The following is a 22,042-nucleotide window of genomic DNA, read 5'->3' as shown; positions in this document are numbered from 1 at the left end:
GACCATAAACTCGTGATATCCAATGGAAAGGTATCAGCGCACAATGTGTAGTAGCCGTGCTCACTAAGAGGCTACTCCGAAAAAAGTCGGCATCAATGAGTGTATAGATCGCGGGTATACAGCGGGAACGAAGAAAAAAAAAAGACTATCGAGAGTAAACATTGTGCTGAAAAGTTAAATATTCTGCACCCCAAGCATCAGTCTGCTTCCGTCTGCCGTGATCGATGACAGGGCTCAATACCCACCGGTGGAAGGTTAAGTCTACATTTTAACAGTATTACAATGGACTAGAGTCAACTAGGTGACACGCTGGAATCAAGAAACAATAAAACAAAAAACGGAACGGGTTTTGACGCGCTTTGGCTACCTGGGCTTGTGTTGGTTGCTACGCTCGATGGGGATGAAGTTTGGCTGTCCTTCGACTTACTAAACGGTTTGCTCAAAGCCGCACACTTTTTTGTTCCTGTGAGTGTTAATCGAAATGTAGGCAATTTTCTGCAATTTTCTGCTTCATCATATCATCATATCGTCAGTGATAAAGTTTGTGATCTGCTGGAGAGAATTCGAGATTGGCGATCTTTGAAGGTGAATCTTGAATCAATGCATCTTGAATGAATTGTGTTTGTGCTATCTTTGGCTGTCTTGTTATAGTGATCTAAAAGTACCCCGCAAGTACATTTCGCATAATTTCAAAAATTTCCACTGCTGTGAAAGAAAGTACATGCGTATTGGTGGTGCTGTGTTTATATTTTGCCCGATACAGTGCATTTTCGTGCGTGAGCACCTGTGTTTTGAGGTCCAAGCGGATTTTCGGCTGCGGTACTAATCATGCGGGAGGAGGATTTAGTCTTGGCGCGGGCCATAGTGGCGCAACAGCAGCAGCAAAGTGCAGCCGACTCGCCGGGAGCTTCGCCGGCTCCGCTCCGAAGGACGCTAGTGAGCAATTTGCAGGAGAGAACGAAGCAGTTTCGGTATGTTCCCTCGTGTATAGAAAATATGTAACATTAAAATTATATTATATTGTTGAGCTAATTGGTACCAGGGTGTTGTGGGTAGTGAAGTCCGTAAAGCTTTATCATCATTTTCACGTTGCATGAATAATCAATTTTCGCGCCTTTATAATAATTGAACATATTGTGTAACGATTAATAATTTGTCTCTCATTATTTGCCAAGTTCCACTGTTCTGTAGGAACTGCTGATAATTAGTAAGCTTATTCTAGACACTTGTATGGGTTTCATATGGTTCACTTTTGAGGATACACTTTGATGAAATGCATTAATACACTTTAAATATGTAATGTTAATGATGATAAAATCTCATATCATTTTTGCCAAGCTCTTTATAAATGCGTGTTTTCAATACACTGCTCTACAAAAGCGGAAATAAATGTTGCCCTGAAGCTTAAAATAGTTACCCTAAAAATTAAACTTTTTTAACGATTTATGTGCATTTTGCTGCCCCTAGTGTTTGCAGAAGTGCAGCAGAGTATTTACTCGCTTCTACGTTAACTTATGAAAAACTCATTGAAGGCTCTGAAAAAACGGCACCAAAACTCACAGGAATGGTTAAAAAGCTATAATCCTTCATTTTTTTTAGTAAACCTGGGTTTACCAGTGTTATTGTCTGTACTGAGGGTCAGAAAATTATTTTCTATAACATGAACCATATCTATACATGAATGTCGGTTTTTCTAATTAGATTAAGTCAACGTCCCAGGCTTTCCCAATATGATCTTTCGTTATATTTTCAACAATCCCATGATTTTTAGCTCACAAATGTTGTACTGAAAATGTTGTACTGTTATTTAATACTCCGCGTGGCAAATTGTCAATAGAAACAAAGTACCCATTTAATGTAGGATTGAGACGATCAATAATAATTTTTGGTTTAGCAGAACTAATATTTTATGAAATGGCTTAGGATTCTATTTCATATAGTTAGATTTTGGACACTAATTTACTCATTTTCATTAAGGATGTCTTTTGGGTAATCGTCTTTGAAAATGCGTGAGGGAAATTCTTTGGCTTTTGTTTGTTCACATATATTTTTATTCTCTTAACGCTTATTCTCTTAACACAGACATCACACAGCTAGACAAAATAATTCAAGTGTATGGTCATTGGTTGTCTCAAGAAATATAAATCCTATTACGTCGGGTTGCGTATTTGGGGCACATATGGAGTCGAGTGGTTGTTGGAGAACGTTTGTGTTTTTTTTTTGTCGTACTGCGATGTTTTATTTGTTCAAAATACATAACTTTCTTGAAGGAATGGAATCAAAATTTTGTTTAAACTTTCGTTTTGAGATACAGCTTGATTGATAGCCAAACCACTAGGCTTGAACCATGGTTTAGACAAGCAGAAAAAAGTCTAATTTTGTCCACTACCTTCCTGGCAGATTATTGTTGAGGTTTGTAGGAAATTATACCCAGTCGAAATCGGAAGATTTTCGTCTTCAAAATGGTTTACCGTGAACTTTTTGCCAATTTTTTGTGCAGTCCAGTTAGAACTGTAATTTGCGCTTGTGGAAAGTTTTCTGTTTCGACGTCATTTAAAACAGATCTTTTGAACACGTAAATTCCGAAATCCGCGTAAAAAACTTCATTTGTGCTAAGGGAATTTAATTATTTCTGCTGAATACTTTCGTAAAAAAAGCAATGTTATTTCCACCTGCGAATCAAGGTGAATATCAAGGAAAAATATAAAATAGTAGGGCCAAATCGGGGTATATTCAGTAATTGGATCAAGCAAACTCATCGGACACTCCTAATGGGCGATTTGAAAATGAAAAACCATTAAAAACATACCACCGAAAAAATGACTTTTCCTAAAAATCTGCGTTTATTGTGAAATCCGCGAAAAAAAGCGTGAAAACCGCGTAAAAAGACCTTAGTGTACTGGCATGAAGAGAAGAGAGAGAGAGAGAGAGAGCTTTCTCTCTGAGCGTGTTTTTTGCGGAAAAAAAAAACCAGAATTTTAGTTGTCACCCGTTATTGTCGATCAAAACAGTTTTAGTTTTATTTTGTTGCGATTCCACGAGTTATGTGACTACTTGCTACAAAACACCGCACAGTGATACGCAAGCTCGAAATAGTGAACTTTTTTCATTTACTTCCAAATACTGGTTTTAGGAACATACTATTTTTTAAAGATATAACAGTATATGAAAAGCCTCAAAAAATGACAACAAGGTTTGGCTCGGCACTCCACTGCCAGTGGCGCTGCAAAATCTAACTTTTTAGTTTTGAACTTTAGAGAGATGGTGTTTTCAGGAATGTTGTAGTTCCATTTTTGGCAAAAGATACCATTTTGTGCTATTGGTTTAATTTTTTGAAACACGACTCATTTTTGAGAAGCTATTGAAAAATGCTGTGTTGTAAAGGCATTGATGATTAAATATTTTTATAGCTAAAACGGTTTGATTGATCGGTGTGACGTTTTCGGCAGAGTTATAGATGATAAATTTGTCTTTCCAAAATAATACACACTCTAGTATTTTTTTTTTCAAAAAAGTTGAAAGAAAAATTGAAAATTAAAAAGATTACCTTAACATTGGGGACTGTCCGATCATAAAGAAATCAAGACAGAAAAGTTATAATTTCTTGAAAAAAAAAAAAATATTTTTTTTTTTGAGGACAAAATTATCATCTACAACTTTGCCAACGGCACTATGCCTATCAAACAAACTGTTTTGTGTGTAAAAATATTTTCAATCGCCAATAGAGTGGATTTTTCAAAAGTTTATATTTTTCTCAGTGCTTCGGTAATCCTTTGCATTTTTCATAAGAAAATAGAATTGTTTAGAAATGAACTTTTTTAGATAATTATTTTCAATTTTAATTACACCAATTTTTTTTTAAATAAAAACAATTTTGAGTGTATATTATTTTCGAAAAGATGAATTTAATATCTACAACTTTGCCGAAGACGAATCGATCAAACAAACCGTTTTGGCTCTCAAAAAATGTGTAATCATATAACGTTTTATATGAGAGTGGTCTTATTTATTTTTTTTATATTTGAAAACCTGTAGCGATTAAAAGGCAACAATGTTCAGCATACATTTGCATATCATCAAAACACACAACTTTGTAGGACTCACAAAAGAGAAGGCTTCTACAAAGACCGAGTTATTGGTAAAGGGTGTCCACGATGAAATTGCCACACACAAAATTGATTCGCAAAATTCGAGTTTTCATCCGATTGCCATCAAATTTTCAGGCATTTTACTCGTATTTTATTTACAGTCCATACGCAAATGCTTGCACCTTGGCCTTAACCCCGGCGATAAGATTGTGCACAACCTGTGAATCAACCGGTTTTTGCATGTAATCCTCGACTGTCTTCACTACCTTAGGTTGTTTAAGAAGGTGCTGCTTCATAATCGCCTAGTACTTTTCGATGGGGCGGAGCTCCGGAGTGTTAGGAGGGTTGAACATTTTCGGCACGAAATTGACCTTATTGTCCGCATACCACTTCAGCACGTCCTTGGAGTAGTGGCATGAGGCCAAATCCGGCCAGAAGATTGTTGGGACGTTGTGGGCCTTCAGGAGAAGAAGCAGCTGCTTCTGGAGGCACTCTTTCATGTACACCTGTCCGTTCATCGTGTCCTGGGTCACGAAAGGTGCTCTCCGCTTCCCGCACGTGCAGATGGCTTGCCAAACCAGGAATTTCTTCGCAAATTTGGACATCTGAGTGCGAAAATGCTCCGGAACACTGAACTTATCCTTGGCCGTGAAAAACAGGTTGCCGGGGATCTGTTTAAAGTCGGCCTTCACATATGTTTCGTCGTCCATGATGCAGCATTCAACTTTCGTCAGCATGTTGAGGTACAACTTCCTGGCACGGGTTTTGGCGGGCTTGTTCTGCTTCTCGTCGCGATTAGGAGCGAACGTTCGACGCCCAGCCTTAGTTTTGGCCTTCTGGACAAAACTTCGGCTTAGGTGCAGCTTCTTAGCCACATCCCGAACGGAAGCGTTCGGGTTTTGGTTGAAGGCCCCAACTACGCGGTTGTGATTTTTGGTGTTGTACGGAATACTTTTTATTTCACTTCTAGGCTTCCGATCGGTGGTCAATCGTTCCTCGAACCGCTTAATCACTCGCGACACCATGGAATTCGCGATTTCCAACGTTTTAGCGATGGAACGATGCTAGAGATCCTTGTTCTCGTGATGAATGCGCAAGGTTTTATCACGTACGAGCTGTTCTTTCGACTTCATTTCCGCGAGTTTTGATCACAGGACTTTAAAACTTGCAGGATGTAAATAATGCACTATGAACTAAATCCACTCAAATTATTATTAAATTCTACCCAACGGTTAAAAAGTTAGAGCAATTTCATGGTGTGGCAATTTCATCGTGGACACTCTTTACCAATAACTCGGTGTTTGTAGAAGCATTCTCTTTTGTGAGTCCTACAAAGTTGTGTGTCAGCAAATGTATGCTGAACATTGTTGCCTTTTAATCGCTACAGTTTTTCAAATATAAAAAAAAAATAAATAAGACCACTCTCATATTAAACGTTATATCTCCAGAATAAAAAAAGTTAGTATCTTCGGCAATATGTTTTAAAATATTTGTCATTCTCTGAGGCTTTTCATACACTAAACTTTTTCTGTATGTCAATGAAAAATTTCCATGATGGTTTGACCCCCTCCCTCTTCTATAAGGGAGGAGTCCCATACTAATGAATTACAAATTTTGCACAGCTCGAGAACCAACCAAGCAAACACAACCAAATTTGACATGTGAATGTTTTTAGGGGTAACAAATATACCCATAATGGTTTGACACCCCTCTCCCATACAAATGAAACACAAATTTCTGCACATTTCGAAAACTAATTGAGTAAACGGAACTGGTGCTGCGGTGGAAATGGATGGGGATACTTTTGAAGTGGTCGACGAATTTGTTTATTTTGGTACTTTCATGACATATGGCAACGAGGTGAGCCGCGAGGTGAAGAGGCGGATTGCGGCGGCGAATAGGGCTTATTACGGATTACGTAGCCAACTTAGGTCCCGTCCCTACAGATCCGTACGATATTTGCGCTCTAAAGGACTCTTATCCACCCGGTGGCGCTCTACGGGTATGAATCGTGGACGTGGAACGAGGCCGGTCGACGAGGGCTTGGGGTCTTCGAGCGTAGAATCCTGTGATCAATACTCGGAGGCAAACCAGAGAATGGGGTGTGGCGCAGGCACATGAATCACGAGCTGTACGAAGTATACAAAGACACGCTGATATTGTCATGCTGATGAAATACGGCAGGTTAGAGTGGGCTGGCCATGTAGCACGGATGGCGGATGAGCGACCGGCAAAGATAATATTTAGCAGAGAACCGGATAGAGGCCGACGACTTCGAGGTAGACCTCGCATGCGCTGGATGTGTGCTGTCGACGATGATGCCAGAGCAGCGGGTGTAAAAGGGGACTGAGAGTAGCAACCCAAGACCGAGTTTTGTGGAGACGTATTCTGGATTCGGCATAGGATCTCAACGATCTGTCGCCATAAATGTAAATTTGAAGTAAATAAGTAATGTTTTTAGAGGTACCAAACATGTCCATAATGGTTCGACACCCCTCCCTCTTCTGGAAGGGAGGGGTTCCATACAAATCAAACACAAATTTCTGCACATCTCGGAAACTAACCAAGTAATTTGAACCAAATTCGGCAGGTGAACGTTTTTAGGGGTAACAAATATGTCGATAATGGTACGAAACCCCTCCCTCTTCTGGAACGGTAGGTTTTCCTACACATGAAATACAAATTTCTGCACATCTCGAGAAAAAATAAAGTAATTGGAACTAAATCTAATATGTTGAGTAAATGAAAAGAGAGCAAAAAATATTTTCATGGTAGTTTAACACCCCTCCCATTTCTAGATAAGAGGGCTCTTATACAAATCAAACACTAATTTCTATGATGGTTTGACACTCCTCCGTACTCTGGAAGGGTAGGGAGGTTTTCAGTACAAATTAAACAAATATTTCAACCAGGTTTTCCGGAAGACAGTCTAAAATGATCGGGTCGATGCACAGTAGCCAAAACTCCAGACGTCATTTTTCAATAACAGATAGAAACTTCCCGTTTTTAATATTGGTTTTTCCGGAACCTGGATGACGCCTAACGGCCAAAAAATGTCTCCAAATGCCATTTCGAAATCCAAGATGGCGACTTCCGGTTTCTGAAAAACAGCCTAAAATAGCCGATTTCCATAAATATGAGTATCTCCGGAACCAAAATGATGCACAAAAGCTAAAAATCGATCACCGACACCTTTTTCAATTCAAAGATGGCGACTTCCGGTATCTTGCAAACAGCCTTAAATAACCAAAGGGGCCAAATCTGTCCACGTGGTATGTGGATGGCCCCAAATACCATTCAATATGAATGTTTCCTGAACCAGAATGACACTCAGAGATTGATTTCACATGCCATTTTGAAGTCCATAATGGTGACTTTCGGTTTGTGAAAACACCTTAAAATAACCAAATACCATCTAATATGAAAATCTCCGGAACCAGAATGACGCAATAAGCTTAAAATTGACCTCGGGCACCATTTTAATATGCATGATGGTAACTTCTGGGAAACAGCCGAAAATGACCGAATAATACTCAATATGGATATTACCGTAATCGAGATGATGCATAGAAAGTAACCGTTGACCTTGGAAACTATTTTGAATTTAAAGATGGCCAATACGGGTATTTCCGGTGTCAGATTGATGCCAGAAAAACAGCTGAAAATGACCGAATACCACCCAGACTATAAACACATCGCAAGGAATCAATGGATTAGGAATGTTTAAAACTATTTAATTAAACACAAAAATGGGTGGGACGAAGATTGCCGGGTCAGCTAGTGTTTGTATAAAAGCAGATGAGTAAATTTTGACAGATTTTCTTTCTCTGTTTCTTATTAGTGAGAAAACCAAATATTGACGGAAAAAGGAATGAGAAAAACAAATTTGCATTGGAAACCAGTTTCGTCAGCATGCTAGGAAAGTCTTTGCGATAAATTAGCAGCCCATGTAACCAATACGCGGAATACGGATGAAATGGCCTTGGTACTACCCCGAATACTACATTTTTGAAGAATTCAAAGTTAGGCGGATTGGTTCACGCTAGCAGCGCAGCGACGCAAAGCTGAGCCAAATTATAATGGTTTGTTTCTCGATGTATCCGCCCATTTTTGGGTGGCTTTATACAGAAACTAAAGGCTACAAACGCTCACCGTTGTTGATCGAAACCGAACCAAAACGGCAATTTATTATTGCCGTTTTGAGCTTATGTAGTGTTTCCCACCGTCTCTGAGGTTAATACTGTTTGTAGGTGGCTTATACGTGATTCGACGGTTATAATAACTATAAATTAGGTTCTGTCAAGATATGAATGGTCATGTGTGATTGGTACTATCCCAGGCATAGCTACGTCTAAATTATATGGCGCCATACTCTCGTAAAAATGGTTATTATTTCTCAGGGTGTTACCGATTGTCTATCATTAGGAATAGAAGTCATTCCTGCCTCTTTGTTGAGTTCGTTTTTATATGATACAAAAAGACAATCATTGATGAGTAGAGACTTCCCATCTTGATACTCTAAAATCAATTCAATTGTTTAAAAAGCCATTTGGGTTACGTTTCTATTTTTTTTCACAGAACATATTTGAAAATTGTGAGAACTTGGGTATTCCCTGTCGTTTGTTATCGGTATTAAGAAAACGAAAGAAGAACAAAATACTCGGAAGTTCACACGTGATAAGTTTAAATGTTAGTTATATAAGTTTTTACAGAGTGTTAAATTGAGTACAACAACGACGTCTCGAATCTTATTTGTTATGAATATTTCAATCGGTCGTGAACGTAGAGTGAACAAATCTCTTGTGGTAAAGCCTCTCTGACGTCAATAAAATCAAAATATTGTAGACCCGATTAAAGAAAGGTTAATCTTTTCTGATTTTTTTGAGATCAAGATCAAGAATTCCAGTATTCAAAGTAACTTAATTTACCACTTTCAGCTTAAATTTAAAGGGGTGCGTATAACGACTGGGTGGATTCGCACAAAATTTTCTGAAGCGGTGTTTGGATTGAGAAAAGGTGGGGTACGTCTTTTACCTTCCTATCTCTGCTGCATCTTCAAGTCACATTCGATTTCTTTATTTGTGAAAATGTATTCGTCATAATCTTTCGTTGTTATCGCAACACAAACATAGGATTTGTACTAGAGTTAAAACTGGAATAAACGAAAGATTTTGGCTTTTTAACCATTTCTGTGAATTTCGATGCTCCTAGCAAAGATAAGTTTTTCAGAGACTTGAATAAGTTTGCCCGTAAGCAAACGTAGAAGCGACGCACCCACTCTGCGAGCAATTACTCTAAAATTCACACGAATGGTTAGAAAGGGATAACCGTTTTAGGGTAACTTGTTTGAGCTATAGGACAACCACTTTTGTCGACCAAACTATTTTGTATTTTCTTGACTAATTGAAAGCAACCTTTACAGCTGTTCAGCCTCGTTTGCCCTGGTTTTTTTCTCTGATTTTTACTTCAGAAAAACGCGTTAAGTACAATGTTGCGAACAAATGTTTGCTTGATCAATTGACCCGATCAGAGAGACAAAACAAAATGTTTGAGTTTTGTTGCAAATTCATTTTGTTTGTTTGTTTGATTTGAATGCTTACCAAAATGAAATGGCATATGAAGTTTGTATCAGTCGTTGTTTGAAATGTTGATAGAGTCGAAAGAATAACCATTTTGGACAACTTATGTTGTAAGTACCTGTTTCCGGATATACTGTCGTATTTTATTTAGTGCAGGATGTAAATAATGCACTATGAACTAAATCCACTCAAATTTTTATTAAATTCTACCCAACGGTTAAAAAGTTAGAGCAATTTCATGGTGTGGCAATTTCATCGTGGACACCCTTTACCAATAACTCGGTGTTTGTAGAAGCATTCTCTTTTGTGAGTCCTACAAAGTTGTGTGTCAGCAAATGTATGCTGAACATTGTTGCCTTTTAATCGCTACAGTTTTTCAAATATAAAAAAAAAATAAAAAGACCACTCTCATATTAAACGTTATATCTCCAGAATAAAAAAAGTTAGTATCTTCGGCAATATGTTTTAAAATATTCGTCATTCTCTGAGGCTTTTCATACACTAAACTTTTTCTGTATGTCAATGAAAAATTTCCATGATGGTTTGACCCCCTCCCTCTTCTATAAGGGAGGAGTCCCATACTAATGAATTACAAATTTTGCACAGCTCGAGAACCAACCAAGCAAACACAACCAAATTTGACATGTGAATGTGGATGGATGGGGATACTTTCGAAGTGGTCGACGAATTTGTTTATTTTGGTACTTTCATGACATATGGCAACGAGGTGAGCCGCGAGGTGAAGAGGCGGATTGCGGCGGCGAATAGGGCTTATTACGGATTACGTAGCCAACTTAGGTCCCGTAGCCTACAGATCCGTACGATATTTGCGCTCTAAAGGACCCTTATCCACCCGGTGGCGCTCTACGGGTATGAATCGTGGACGTGGAACGAGGCCGGTCGACGAGGGCTTGGGGTCTTCGAGCGTAGAATCCTGTGATCAATACTCGGAGGCAAACCAGAGAATGGGGTGTGGCGCAGGCACATGAATCACGAGCTGTACGAAGTATACAAAGACACGCTGATATTGTCATGCTGATGAAACACGGCAGGTTAGAGTGGGCTGGCCATGTAGCACGGATGGCGGATGAGCGACCGGCAAAAATAATATTTAGCAGAGAACCGGATAGAGGCCGACGACTTCGAGGTAGACCTCGCATGCGCTGGATATGTGCTGTCGACGAGGATGCCAGAGCAGCGGATGTAAAAGGGGACTGAGAGTAGCAACCCAAGACCGAGTTTTGTGGAGACGTATTCTGGATTCGGCATAGGATCTCAACGATCTGTCGCCATAAATGTAAATTTGAAGTAAGTAAGTAATGTTTTTAGAGGTACCAAACATGTCCATAATGGTTCGACACCCCTCCCTCTTCTGGAAGGAGGGGTTCCATACAAATCAAACACAAATTTCTGCACATCTCGGAAACTAACCAAGTAATTTGAACCAAATTCGGCAGGTGAACGTTTTTAGGGGTAACAAATATGTCGATAATGGTACGAAACCCCTCCCTCTTCTGGAACGGTAGGTTTTCCTACACATGAAATACAAATTTCTGCACATCTCGAGAAAAAATAAAATAATTGGAACTAAATCTAATATGTTGAGTAAATGAAAAGAGATAAGAGATAAGATCTAGATAAGAGGGCTCTTATACAAATCAAACACTAATTTCTATGATGGTTTGACACTCCTCCGTACTCTGGAAGGGTAGGGAGGTTTTCAGTACAAATTAAACAAATATTTCAACCAGGTTTTCCGGAAGACAGTCTAAAATGATCGGGTCGATGCACAGTAGCCAAAACTCCAGACGTCATTTTTCAATAACAGATAGAAACTTCCCGTTTTTAATATTGGTTTTTCCGGAACCTGGATGACGCCTAACGGCCAAAAAATGTCTCCAAATGCCATTTTGAAATCCAAGATGGCGACTTCCGGTTTCTGAAAAACAGCCTAAAATAGCCGATTTCCATAAATATGAGTATCTCCGGAACCAAAATGATGCACAAAAGCTAAAAATCGATCACCGACACCTTTTTCAATTCAAAGATGGCGACTTCCGGTATCTTGCAGACAGCCTTAAATAACCAAAGGGGCCAAATCTGTCCACGTGGTATGTGGATGACCCCAAGTACCATTATTATTGCCGTTTGAGCTTATGTAGTGTTTCCCACCGTCTCTGAGGTTAATACTGTTTGTAGGTGGCTTATACGTGATTCGACGGTTATAATAACTATAAATTAGGTTCTGTCAAGATATGAATGGTCATGTGTGATTGGTACTATCCCAGGCATAGCTACGTCTAAATTATATGGCGCCATACTCTCGTAAAAATGGTTATTATTTCTCAGGGTGTTACCGATTGTCTATCATTAGGAATAGAAGTCATTCCTGCCTCTTTGTTGAGTTCGTTTTTATATGATACAAAAAGACAATCATTGATGAGTAGAGACTTCCCATCTTGATACTCTAAAATCAATTCAATTGTTTAAAAAGCCATTTGGGTTACGTTTCTATTTTTTTTCACAGAACATATTTGAAAATTGTGAGAACTTGGGTATTCCCTGTCGTTTGTTATCGGTATTAAGAAAACGAAAGAAGAACAAAATACTCGGAAGTTCACACGTGATAAGTTTAAATGTTAGTTATATAAGTTTTTACAGAGTGTTAAATTGAGTACAATAACGACGTCTCGAATCTTATTTGTTATGAATATTTCAATCGGTCGTGAACGTAGAGTGAACAAATCTCTTGTGGTAAAGCCTCTCTGACGTCAATAAAATCAAAATATTGTAGACCCGATTAAAGAAAGGTTAATCTTTTCTGATTTTTTTGAGATCAAGATCAAGAATTCCAGTATTCAAAGTTACTTAATTTACCACTTTCAGCTTAAATTTAAAGGGGTGCGTATAACGACTGGGTGGATTCGCACAAAATCTTCTGAAGCGGTGTTTGGATTGAGAAAAGGTGAGGTACGTCTTTTACCTTCCTATCTCTGCTGCATCTTCAAGTCACATTCGATTTCTTTATTTGTGAAAATGTATTCGTCATAATCTTTCGTTGTTATCGCAACACAAACATAGGATTTGTACTAGAGTTAAAACTGGAATAAACGAAAGATTTTGGCTTTTTAACCATTTCTGTGAATTTCGATGCTCCTAGCAAAGATAAGTTTTTCAGAGACTTGAATAAGTTTGCCCGTAAGCAAACGTAGAAGCGACGTACCCACTCTGCGAGCAATAACTCTAAAATTCACACGAATGGTTAGAAAGGGATAGCCGTTTTAGGGTAACTTGTTTGAGCTATAGGGCAACCACTTTTGTCGACCAAACTATTTTGTATTTTCTTGACTAATTGAAAGCAACCTTTACAGCTGTTCAGCCTCGTTTGCCCTGGTTTTTTTCTCTGATTTTTTACTTCAGAAAAACGCGTTAAGTACAATGTTGCGAACAAATGTTTGCTTGATCAATTGACCCGATCAGAGAGACAAAACAAAATGTTTGAGTTTTGTTGCAAATTCATTTTGTTTGTTTGTTTGTCTTGAATGCTTACCAAAATGAAATGGCATATGAAGTTTGTATCAGTCGTTGTTTGAAATGTTGATAGAGTCGAATGAATAACCATTTTGGACAACTTATGTTGCAAGAACCTGTTTCCGGATATACAGTCGTATTTTATTTAGTTTCATTGTTGTATGAAAAGTCACCTGGAAAATACAAAATTTAAGTAAATCATGATATTTGCATTGCGCGCAGATTCATTTTTTTGATATTGGTTAGTTATGCTTTTCTGGTCGAGGTACTGTGTAAGTCCGCTGGAACAAGCGCTGTTCTCAAGCATAAATCATTTTGATCATTATCTTCCGTCGTGTCGCTGTCTACCGCTGACATAAGCTTGTTTCAGTTCCAGTACAAACTGAATCGACGCACTGTCAATTAAGTTATAATCGGTTGAACTCGTTTTTGTTTCATACTGGGGCCATAGTTAAGTCACCTTTTGCTTGACTCACCCACTAACGCCACTAACTAGCCGGACGCAGAATGATCTGGCACTAAAGTGTCGATGCTGTTAGGCTGCCACGGGAAATAGGATGTTTAATTGAATTATATTAAGTTGTTTGAATATGGATTATGCTGGGTTGAGGTCAACATAGTAGTTAAACACAACCTTTTGTTAAACTCTAGTTGTTAAGTGTTCTCACCCTGAGGTAGGCCATTGTTTTATGAACTATCGTTCAACTATATTCAACTGAGCAATGGTTAGAAAGAAAAAGTTCACATGGATTAGAGACTATAAAAATATACTTCAATAATGAGTTCAATAAAAAATAGACAACAATTAGCAATAGTAGATCTCATCATGGTATAAAAGTACAATTATCTGATTTGATGTTGTTAGAGGAACTTTTAATATTGAAGTTGCACCACATTTTGGTGGTTAATCTCATACTTTAAAGAAGAGAAATATTGGACTCCTTTTGCAAGACTTCATAGAATCCATAATATGATACAACATTATTTTAAAGCACGTTTTCCGGCTTTTCAAAACCTTTTCTTGTCGTCTTACTTTATTATATCTATATTATTTTTTTCATATCTCATTAATCAATCAGCACTTGATACAATGGTGCTTATTACGGGAGTCACTTCACGGTGAAACCAGAGTGAAGTGAATACAGACCTACTACGGGACTTACGTAAGTGAGAAAAACGTCGCAAAGTGACATCTGCCGTGAAACTCGGATAAGTGTCATATCAGTGAATTGAAAACGGAATAAGCAACGTTTCGCGTAGAATTATTTCACGACCATTTTTAACGGTGAAATGATTTCACGAAGAAGGGATAAGTCAGGAAAATTGATTGATTTGTGATCTAATAGTAAATGTTGGATTTATTTTTTAGTAACGAAACGAATCACATTTCGATCCGTGCCTCAAAGCGGTCAAAGTTTCAGCTTTTTGACCGATCAAAAAATTCACACTAATTCATGAAATTTTCGATACCGAAAACAAAATATCTTATCCAAATGTCTTAGAAATGCAGAAAACGTTAAGATCTGGTGCTATCTAAAAAAACGGAAAAAATCGACTTTCTGGGATTGAGAAATTTTTGAGCTGGGAAACTCGCTCATTTCACTTGTCCTATTCTCTTTTTCACTTCACTGTCAATCTCACTTCACGGAGGTGATTTTTGTCACCTCACTTGAGGTGGAATCGGGAATCTCAAAAAGTGAAGTGAGCGTAAGAGTGAAATATATTTCACCATGAAGTGACTCCCGTAATAAGCACCATATTTTACTCTTTCTCGCACGCCTTCGGCAATGGTTGCTTGAGTCTTTTTCTCAATGGGAAAGGAATTCTTTATGTGGTACTCGAAAAATGGTAAACAAATATAGACGTAACCAAATGTTAACTTATCATCTGTTTGTTTTGGGTGATATATGGCAAAAAAGGTAATTCTTTTATCCAAAGATGGAGTGAAGCCGATTATTATGACTTATATTGTAATGAATGAATCAAATTCAGAAATATATATTCATTAAACCATAAGGTAACCCTTTTTTTTCTAAAATGCACCAGCTAGGGGTTCTAATAGAAAATAGAAGCTAAGGGTTCTAATAGGAAATTTAATTGATACGGTACGAATTGTCTACATATATAGAGAGTAAAATTTATTTCCCTCTGTACCTCTGCGTAATGTACGAGTTCCTACACACATAAAGCTGAACTCAAGTCCATCAAGTTCCCAAGGCAGCGTCCGATTTAGTTTATCGAAATGGCTCATTGCAAATCAAGTTTGATCACGATTTACCCAAAACCTACTGATACATGTCATTCTATCATCAGTTTAAAGGCCCAAACACAATGGATACGTTTGCGTTGCGTTGACGTTAATTTGACAGAAAATGTATGGACTAACTGTCAAATTGCCGCAAACGCAGCCGCAACGTATTTATTGTGTTTGGGCCTTAAGCGCTAAAACATCGATTATGATTTGTGATCTGGCGTTGTTTTGTACATTGTTTCATTAATAACATAGGACAGATTGATTATCACAAAGCTGCTATCCTTCCAATGCAAATTTTTAGTGCTTTTGTTGAAGTTCAAATTCATGATCACTACACCAAAACCCAATGTCGAATGCAAGCATTTATTCCCAACCACTAGAGAAGAATAATGGTTATGTCGTCTTATTTCTCAAAACTCCGGTCATAGACGCACCGTAAACCAGCTCGCCCATACACATACTTGAACACTCGAAGAAGCGCATGCGTAACATAACCACCCAACAACATCTTTCTCCTCCTCGCTTCAAGCTAAACTTGATGTATGCGATTTATGTCTTGTTTTGTTTTTCTTTGCACAACGTTTGACATTTTCGACTGTCAGACTAAAGTCAAAGATTTGCAAGCATAACAGTGTAGTGTTGGTCCTGGGTCTCGTTTAGTTTTCTTCAGGAATGCAACTGTTTGTTGTGTTTGGAAGGTACCACCTTACGCAGCTTCCGCATGCTGAACGAAATGTTGAATTGTTGGTCACTGTAACTGTTCACATCATCGGTGATTAATGCATAGTAAGAGTTAAAAAATAGTGCATAAGCGAGACATTTTATGTTTAGGCAGTGCTAGAGAAAGTTGAATCTTCTTACGTATAAATTCCTATATACCTCGCTTGAAGCAGTATTAAATTGGCATCTAAACTCTCTTACATACCTGGACAACAAGAGATACGTACCCGTACGTTTGTGTGTGAGCGGTGCCAATAGCGGTTTATCAACCACACGGCATCTTGCAAAATTGCATTTTTGGTGGTATTCTTAGCCCGCGTGGTGTGTGTCTAAATGTCGCTACTGTCGCTCGGATGTGGTGTAAATTACCTATGCCAAAGAGAACAAAAAGTTACTAGCAAATATAACACTCATCTCAGTAAACATCGTGAATGAAATCAACAATAAACAAAAGTGACTCTTCATTTTGATCATTATTGTCAGCCCAACTATTGAAAAATCGCTTTGCGTTACGCTCAGTCATCTATTATTTTATTTGTACGTATGTGTGATTAAATATCGACAATCGTCAATATTTAGAGTAGATCAAATAGCTACATTTGCTAAAATCGTTCTTCCGCCAGCTATTGGCACCCGTCTTAGAGTCGATCTTTTTAGTGCGTGTGTTTATATAGTTTAATACCGACAGTGAAAATGTTGCAAATCAACGGTGATCTGGAACCAGTTGCACCAACGAACCGTCTGTCGGCCAGCAAGGAAGAATTGCACGAATGGTAAGTGAAACTCTATGCATAGTTTCCGTCTGGGGCAATCTGATGGTAAACATTAATCAGGCTGACGGGTATGAAACGTCATGTTGCTGGGTGGTGGTAGTGCTACAAGTGTAGCTGTTGCGGTTGCTGTTGTTGTAGGTATGTCTATAATTCAAACGCGGGAGCGTAGAAATATTGTTGCGTACGGATGTAACACCCTGCGATGGTTCCGATTGCTGCACGGTTAACAAAGATTGAGCGGATAGTTTCCGATGTACATTATTTATTGTGTTGAAATTGTGACCCCATCCGTGTTGTTTAGTGTGAGCGTATACTACTACTGCACCATTTCTACTACTGCACCATTTCTTCAAATGTAAATTTTTTTTCAAGAATCATAGCTTAGTTGTTAACTACATTAAAAACTAATTGTTTTATACATTTGAACCAAAAATACTTACATGATCTAAAATGTGTATATGTTGAAATATTATAGACAAATATTATTTATTTGAGTTCATTGGTGTATTTTTGTACTACTAAATGCTTAGCAAAAAGCAACAAAGTAGTTTAAGAATATTTGCAATTAAATGTAGGGTCAGAATTCGCGAAACGGATCACTAAAAATTGCCATGTCTAGTTTTCTCAAAGGAATATTAAAAACAATAAATGTTCCATTCGAGAATATAATTCTCTAAGGGGGGTCTATGTAATGTCCACGATCTATATAGACTGTTCCGAAAATTATAAATACATCTTCTTTCTTGAATAAAACAATAAACACAGGATTTTTCGGGTCATTTTATTCTGAAATATAGATAACAAGTGTTTTCCTTCCAGTTCCAATTCAAGTTGGGATTATTTTTCGTAGGATACGCGAGTTCTCTAACTTTTCTCTTAACACTACTCATAAGCTTTTGCACAGTGTGTTCTCCGACCATTTTTACCACTTTAAGCCAATCTTTTTTAAATTTTTCAACAATGTCTGATGGTTGAACATATTTCCTCAGCTTTGCCTTGGTCAAAGCCAAAAAAGTTTCAAAAGGGCGAATTTCAGGGCAGTTTGGAGGATTCATCTCCTTTGGGACACATGTGACATTATTTGTTTTATACCACTCTAGTGCATCCTTAGAGTAATGGCAGGAAGCAAGATCGGGCCAAAAGATCGGAGGATTGTTATGCTGCTTAACCATGGGTAACAACCTTTTCTGCAAACACTCTTTCACGTAAATTTTACCATTCATTGTGTCATTCGTAATGAATGGACGAGATATTTTCCCACATTCACAAATGGCCTGCCAAACCATTACCTTCTTGCTGAATTTTTCGGTGTAAATGGCTTTCACTGGCCCAGGGACATCCTTTCCCTTCGGTGATGTATAAAATTGCGGTTCGGCAGAGTCTTATAGTCCAGTTTTATGTAGGTTTCGTCATCCATTTTTTGGTCAGAAGTTCGTCATAAAGCTTCCGAGCTCTCGGTTTCACAGATTCAGCTTGTTTTGGATTTCGTTTTGGCTGCTTCTGCTTCCGACGGGTCTGCAGACCCGTTCTTTCCTTGGCACGCATAACGTTACTCGCCGAGGTTCCAAGCTTTCTCGCCACATCTCGTACTGATACTGAAGGATGCCGCTTGTAGTATTCCTTAACCTTTTTGTCCATTGTGGGATCAACAGGACCGGGTTTTCAACCACGTCTTGGGGCATCAGTAAATGTGCACTCTTCACAATACTTCCGCAATGCGTTTTGAACTGCTCCGACACTTATACCTTCTTCTCTGGCTAATTTTCTTATAGAAAGACCACTCACGGTGCTCCATTTGTGCACAATTCGCTTTCTTTGCTCGGGAGAAAGGCCACGCATTTTCAAAATTTCGCACTAAATGTTAGAAAAAATGACAGCATCTGTTTCTTTTGGATGTAAACAACAGGACGCAGCCAACGTTTGGTTGAATACTGCACGTTATTTGAAATGACGGTTGATCGTAAGTGTATTTATCATTATCGAAACGGTCTATACAAAAAGGGGAGGGGGTCAAAATTCGGTAAAAATCGGTCCTCGTGGAATGTGGATGGCCTCCAAGTTGTTATTGACATTTGAAATTTAGGGCAATAATTTTTGAAAATAGGCTTTTTTAGAAATCGCGTCTCAAAACAACGTCTGTTCTCCATGTCAGAGGCGGCTGATCATCGTATTGATGCCAGTGTGGGACTCTAAACAGTACTGTCACGATGGTCCTCCGGCGATGGTTACACCATCTACCAGAGCTGCGACAACACACACGATTGGGCACAGCTTTCATTATTGTGACGAGCAAAATGCAGAAGCGCGTGATATGGCGGTGGCGAATCGACAACAGATTGTGCAGGTTGAGGATCAGAGAACGTTTCTCCAACGTAAGTATCATTGACGTGATCAGCACTCACTTAGGAAGTACCGATGACGATAATGGAGCCTTTTACGCGCAACTGGAGTGTACATACGATAGCTGCCCAAAACATTACGTCAGAATCGTTATTGGAAATAGGAGGAATTCAGACCGGTTATTGGAAAGTTCAGCGCACTCCGGATTACGAACGAAATCTAAGAACATGGCCATACGTAGTATCTATCTCTAGTATAGCATCCTATATCGATACACCTGGAGATCACCACAACAGACTGAAACACAACGGAAGGCACTTTTGGGATACTATCGACGTCCTATCATGGCACAAACGTCGTTTCTGACCACTATCTCCTGATGGTCAAACGTGCCAAAGACTTTCGGTTGTCAACGACGAAGACAGCAAACCCATCTTTTCCGGAACAAAAGGCGCCGCCTGGGAGAGCCGGAATGTAAGGGAAGGGAGCAGCTGTATCGTTTCAAGAAACACGTAGATTCTACAAGATACTAAGGGCATCTCGCGCAGGCCTTGTGCCGCGAGCTGAAATGTGTCGGGATAAATATGGAGGAATCGTGACGAATGAACGTGAAGTGATCTATAGGTGGAAGCTGCACTACAAGAACAACATATCATCAGTAAATGATGGCGTCGCAGCAGAGCTCATCGAGTTGGGCCCGGATAAGTTGGCTTCCTATCTAAATCAGCTGATAGTCAGGATCTGGGATACAAAACAGCTACCGGAGGAGTGGAATGAGGGAGTAATATGCTCAATATATAAGAAGGGCGAAGTTGGAATGTGAGAACTACCGAGCAATAACGATTCTTAACGCAGCCTACAAAGTGCTCTCCCGGATCATTTTACGTCGCTAGCACGAAGGTTTGTGGCAGGAGGTGTCATCAAATCGGTTATGTGGATGAGCGATCGACAACAGACCAAATCTTTACGTTGAGGCAGATCCTCCAATAGCGTCTCGAATACCAAGTCACAACGATTTTAAGGCCGCTTACGACACTATCGACCGAGGAAAGCTATGGAAAGTTATGACTTCCCTGCGAAACTAACAAGGCTTATTAAGGCCACGATGAATGGTATACAGTGTTGTGTGAAGATTTCGGGTGCGGGATCAAGCCCATTTGAACCACGCAAGGGACTTCGGCAAGGCGATGGTCTTAGGTGGCCGTCAACATGCGGGGCACGAGGTTAAAAAAATTCAGCCAGTTCATCTGCTTCACAGACGCATGGACCTTGTCGGAAAGACGTTCTTGGCGGTTGCTGAACAGTACACCAAGCTAAGACGTGAAGCAGAAAAGGTTGGATTGAAGGAGAGTACGTCGAAGACCAAGTATCGGATCATTGGTAACGTCAAACAACAACTGCAGCAGAGAAATCCGCAAACCTATTGTAGCTGGAAGTCGTGCCTACTAGGGACTCCACTAGACGTTGAGGTCTGGCAAACTTCGCCTCGAGCTGGCGCGTCTCTATGACGAGCCCAGTATCCAGATAGTAGAACGCTCAAGAAACTGGAGACAAGCTGCCATGGGCTGAGTGCGGTGGCTTCACATTGTGGCGCATGTGAAATCTTGAGGGATAAGTATCTTTAAAAATATTGCTTCAAATTTGATGAAATTCTCATAGCTGGTGCATCCTAAATTGTAGTTCATGAAAACCTTTTTGTGGAGAAATATTCATTTTTTTAATAGTAACTATTTAAAACTATATGTTGAAAAATGATGTTCTGGGGCACTACATATTTGGGAAAACAACCTGCACGTATTTTTATGTTATTTCGAACCTTTCCTGAATGTTTCGAATTGGTGATATTTTTTATTCGAAATATTTAGAATTGGTGCGAAACTAGTACAAAATTTTCGTTTTTAGCGCAATTGTTGATGTAGTTTGGAACCGTACGATGATTGCGTGTTGGGCATAACGCAATAATTGCTCTAGCGTTTTTTCAATGTATTTGGCAGCTCCAAACTACTACACTTTAGCAGTTTCAACTGGTATCAAGCAGCATTACAAAGTGAGTGAGAAGCAAAACCTTTTTTTGTGGAATTAGACTACTGCGTCCATTATTTAGAACTATTGTAGTATAAGCAAAACCTTTCTCCTCCTTTCTGTTTGAGAACGAGACATATGCTACGCTTCTCAAGTCTTTTTCCCACAAGCTTTCGAGATACTCTCTCTTCTTCATGCATTCCCCATGAGTAGCAGTAAGCACGCACTGACAGTATGAGTGAGACTAACAACACTGGTATCAAGTTCAAGTATGTACAGCACGGGTGTCTCGCCCATTTCGTAAAGCGACGAGACATCGCCTTACGCATCGCCATCCGCACCGGAAGTGAAGCGAAAAAGCAACCTGCAAATTGTATGTGTCTAGTGTCGTCGCACGTACATGGAAATTTCACGAGCGAGAGAGAAATTTCTCTCGTCGCTTGAGAAAAAAGCGCGTGCACAGGATGACAAATAATAATTATTCAACATTTACAAGTGTTGCCGTAAAAATATAATAATATAGTTGTTCTGCGAGCATTAGTAACACAGCACAAAAAAAAGTGTAGTGCAAACTTGCTGCACGCAGCGCACATGCTAGAAAAGAAGTAAATGGTGTAATACTAATTTGATAATACTAATTTGATCAAATATTGATTTACCACCATTTTAAGAAACGCGTGATGTTTTGCGCAGAGAATAGAGGTTGTTGAACCTATTTTAACGGAAGAGGACTAT

General features: G+C 39.0%; 1 protein-coding gene across 2 annotated transcripts in view; it reads left to right on the top strand.

Moving 5' to 3' along the window:
• Nucleotides 1–708: 708 nt before the first annotated feature.
• The window catches only part of LOC129721956 (NAD kinase-like), a 63,432-nt gene continuing 42,098 nt past the window's right edge, over nucleotides 709–22,042 (top strand). Inside the window, exons 1-2 of one of the 2 annotated variants that reach the window (XM_055675094.1) lie at nucleotides 16,159–16,709; nucleotides 16,796–16,945. In XM_055675094.1, coding sequence (XP_055531069.1) covers nucleotides 16,866–16,945 — 80 coding nt within the window. In that variant the 5' untranslated portion in view covers nucleotides 16,159–16,709; nucleotides 16,796–16,865. Of the gene's footprint in view, nucleotides 972–16,158; nucleotides 16,710–16,795; nucleotides 16,946–22,042 lie in introns of those variants that run through there. The other variant, XM_055675093.1, reaches the window with a different exon arrangement.

This window comes from Wyeomyia smithii, chromosome 2, assembly GCF_029784165.1.
Source record: "Wyeomyia smithii strain HCP4-BCI-WySm-NY-G18 chromosome 2, ASM2978416v1, whole genome shotgun sequence".
NCBI classification, from domain to species: Eukaryota; Metazoa; Arthropoda; class Insecta; order Diptera; family Culicidae; genus Wyeomyia; species Wyeomyia smithii.
Note: the sequence above shows the minus strand (reverse complement) of the source record. Positions and strands in the feature narration are given on the sequence as shown.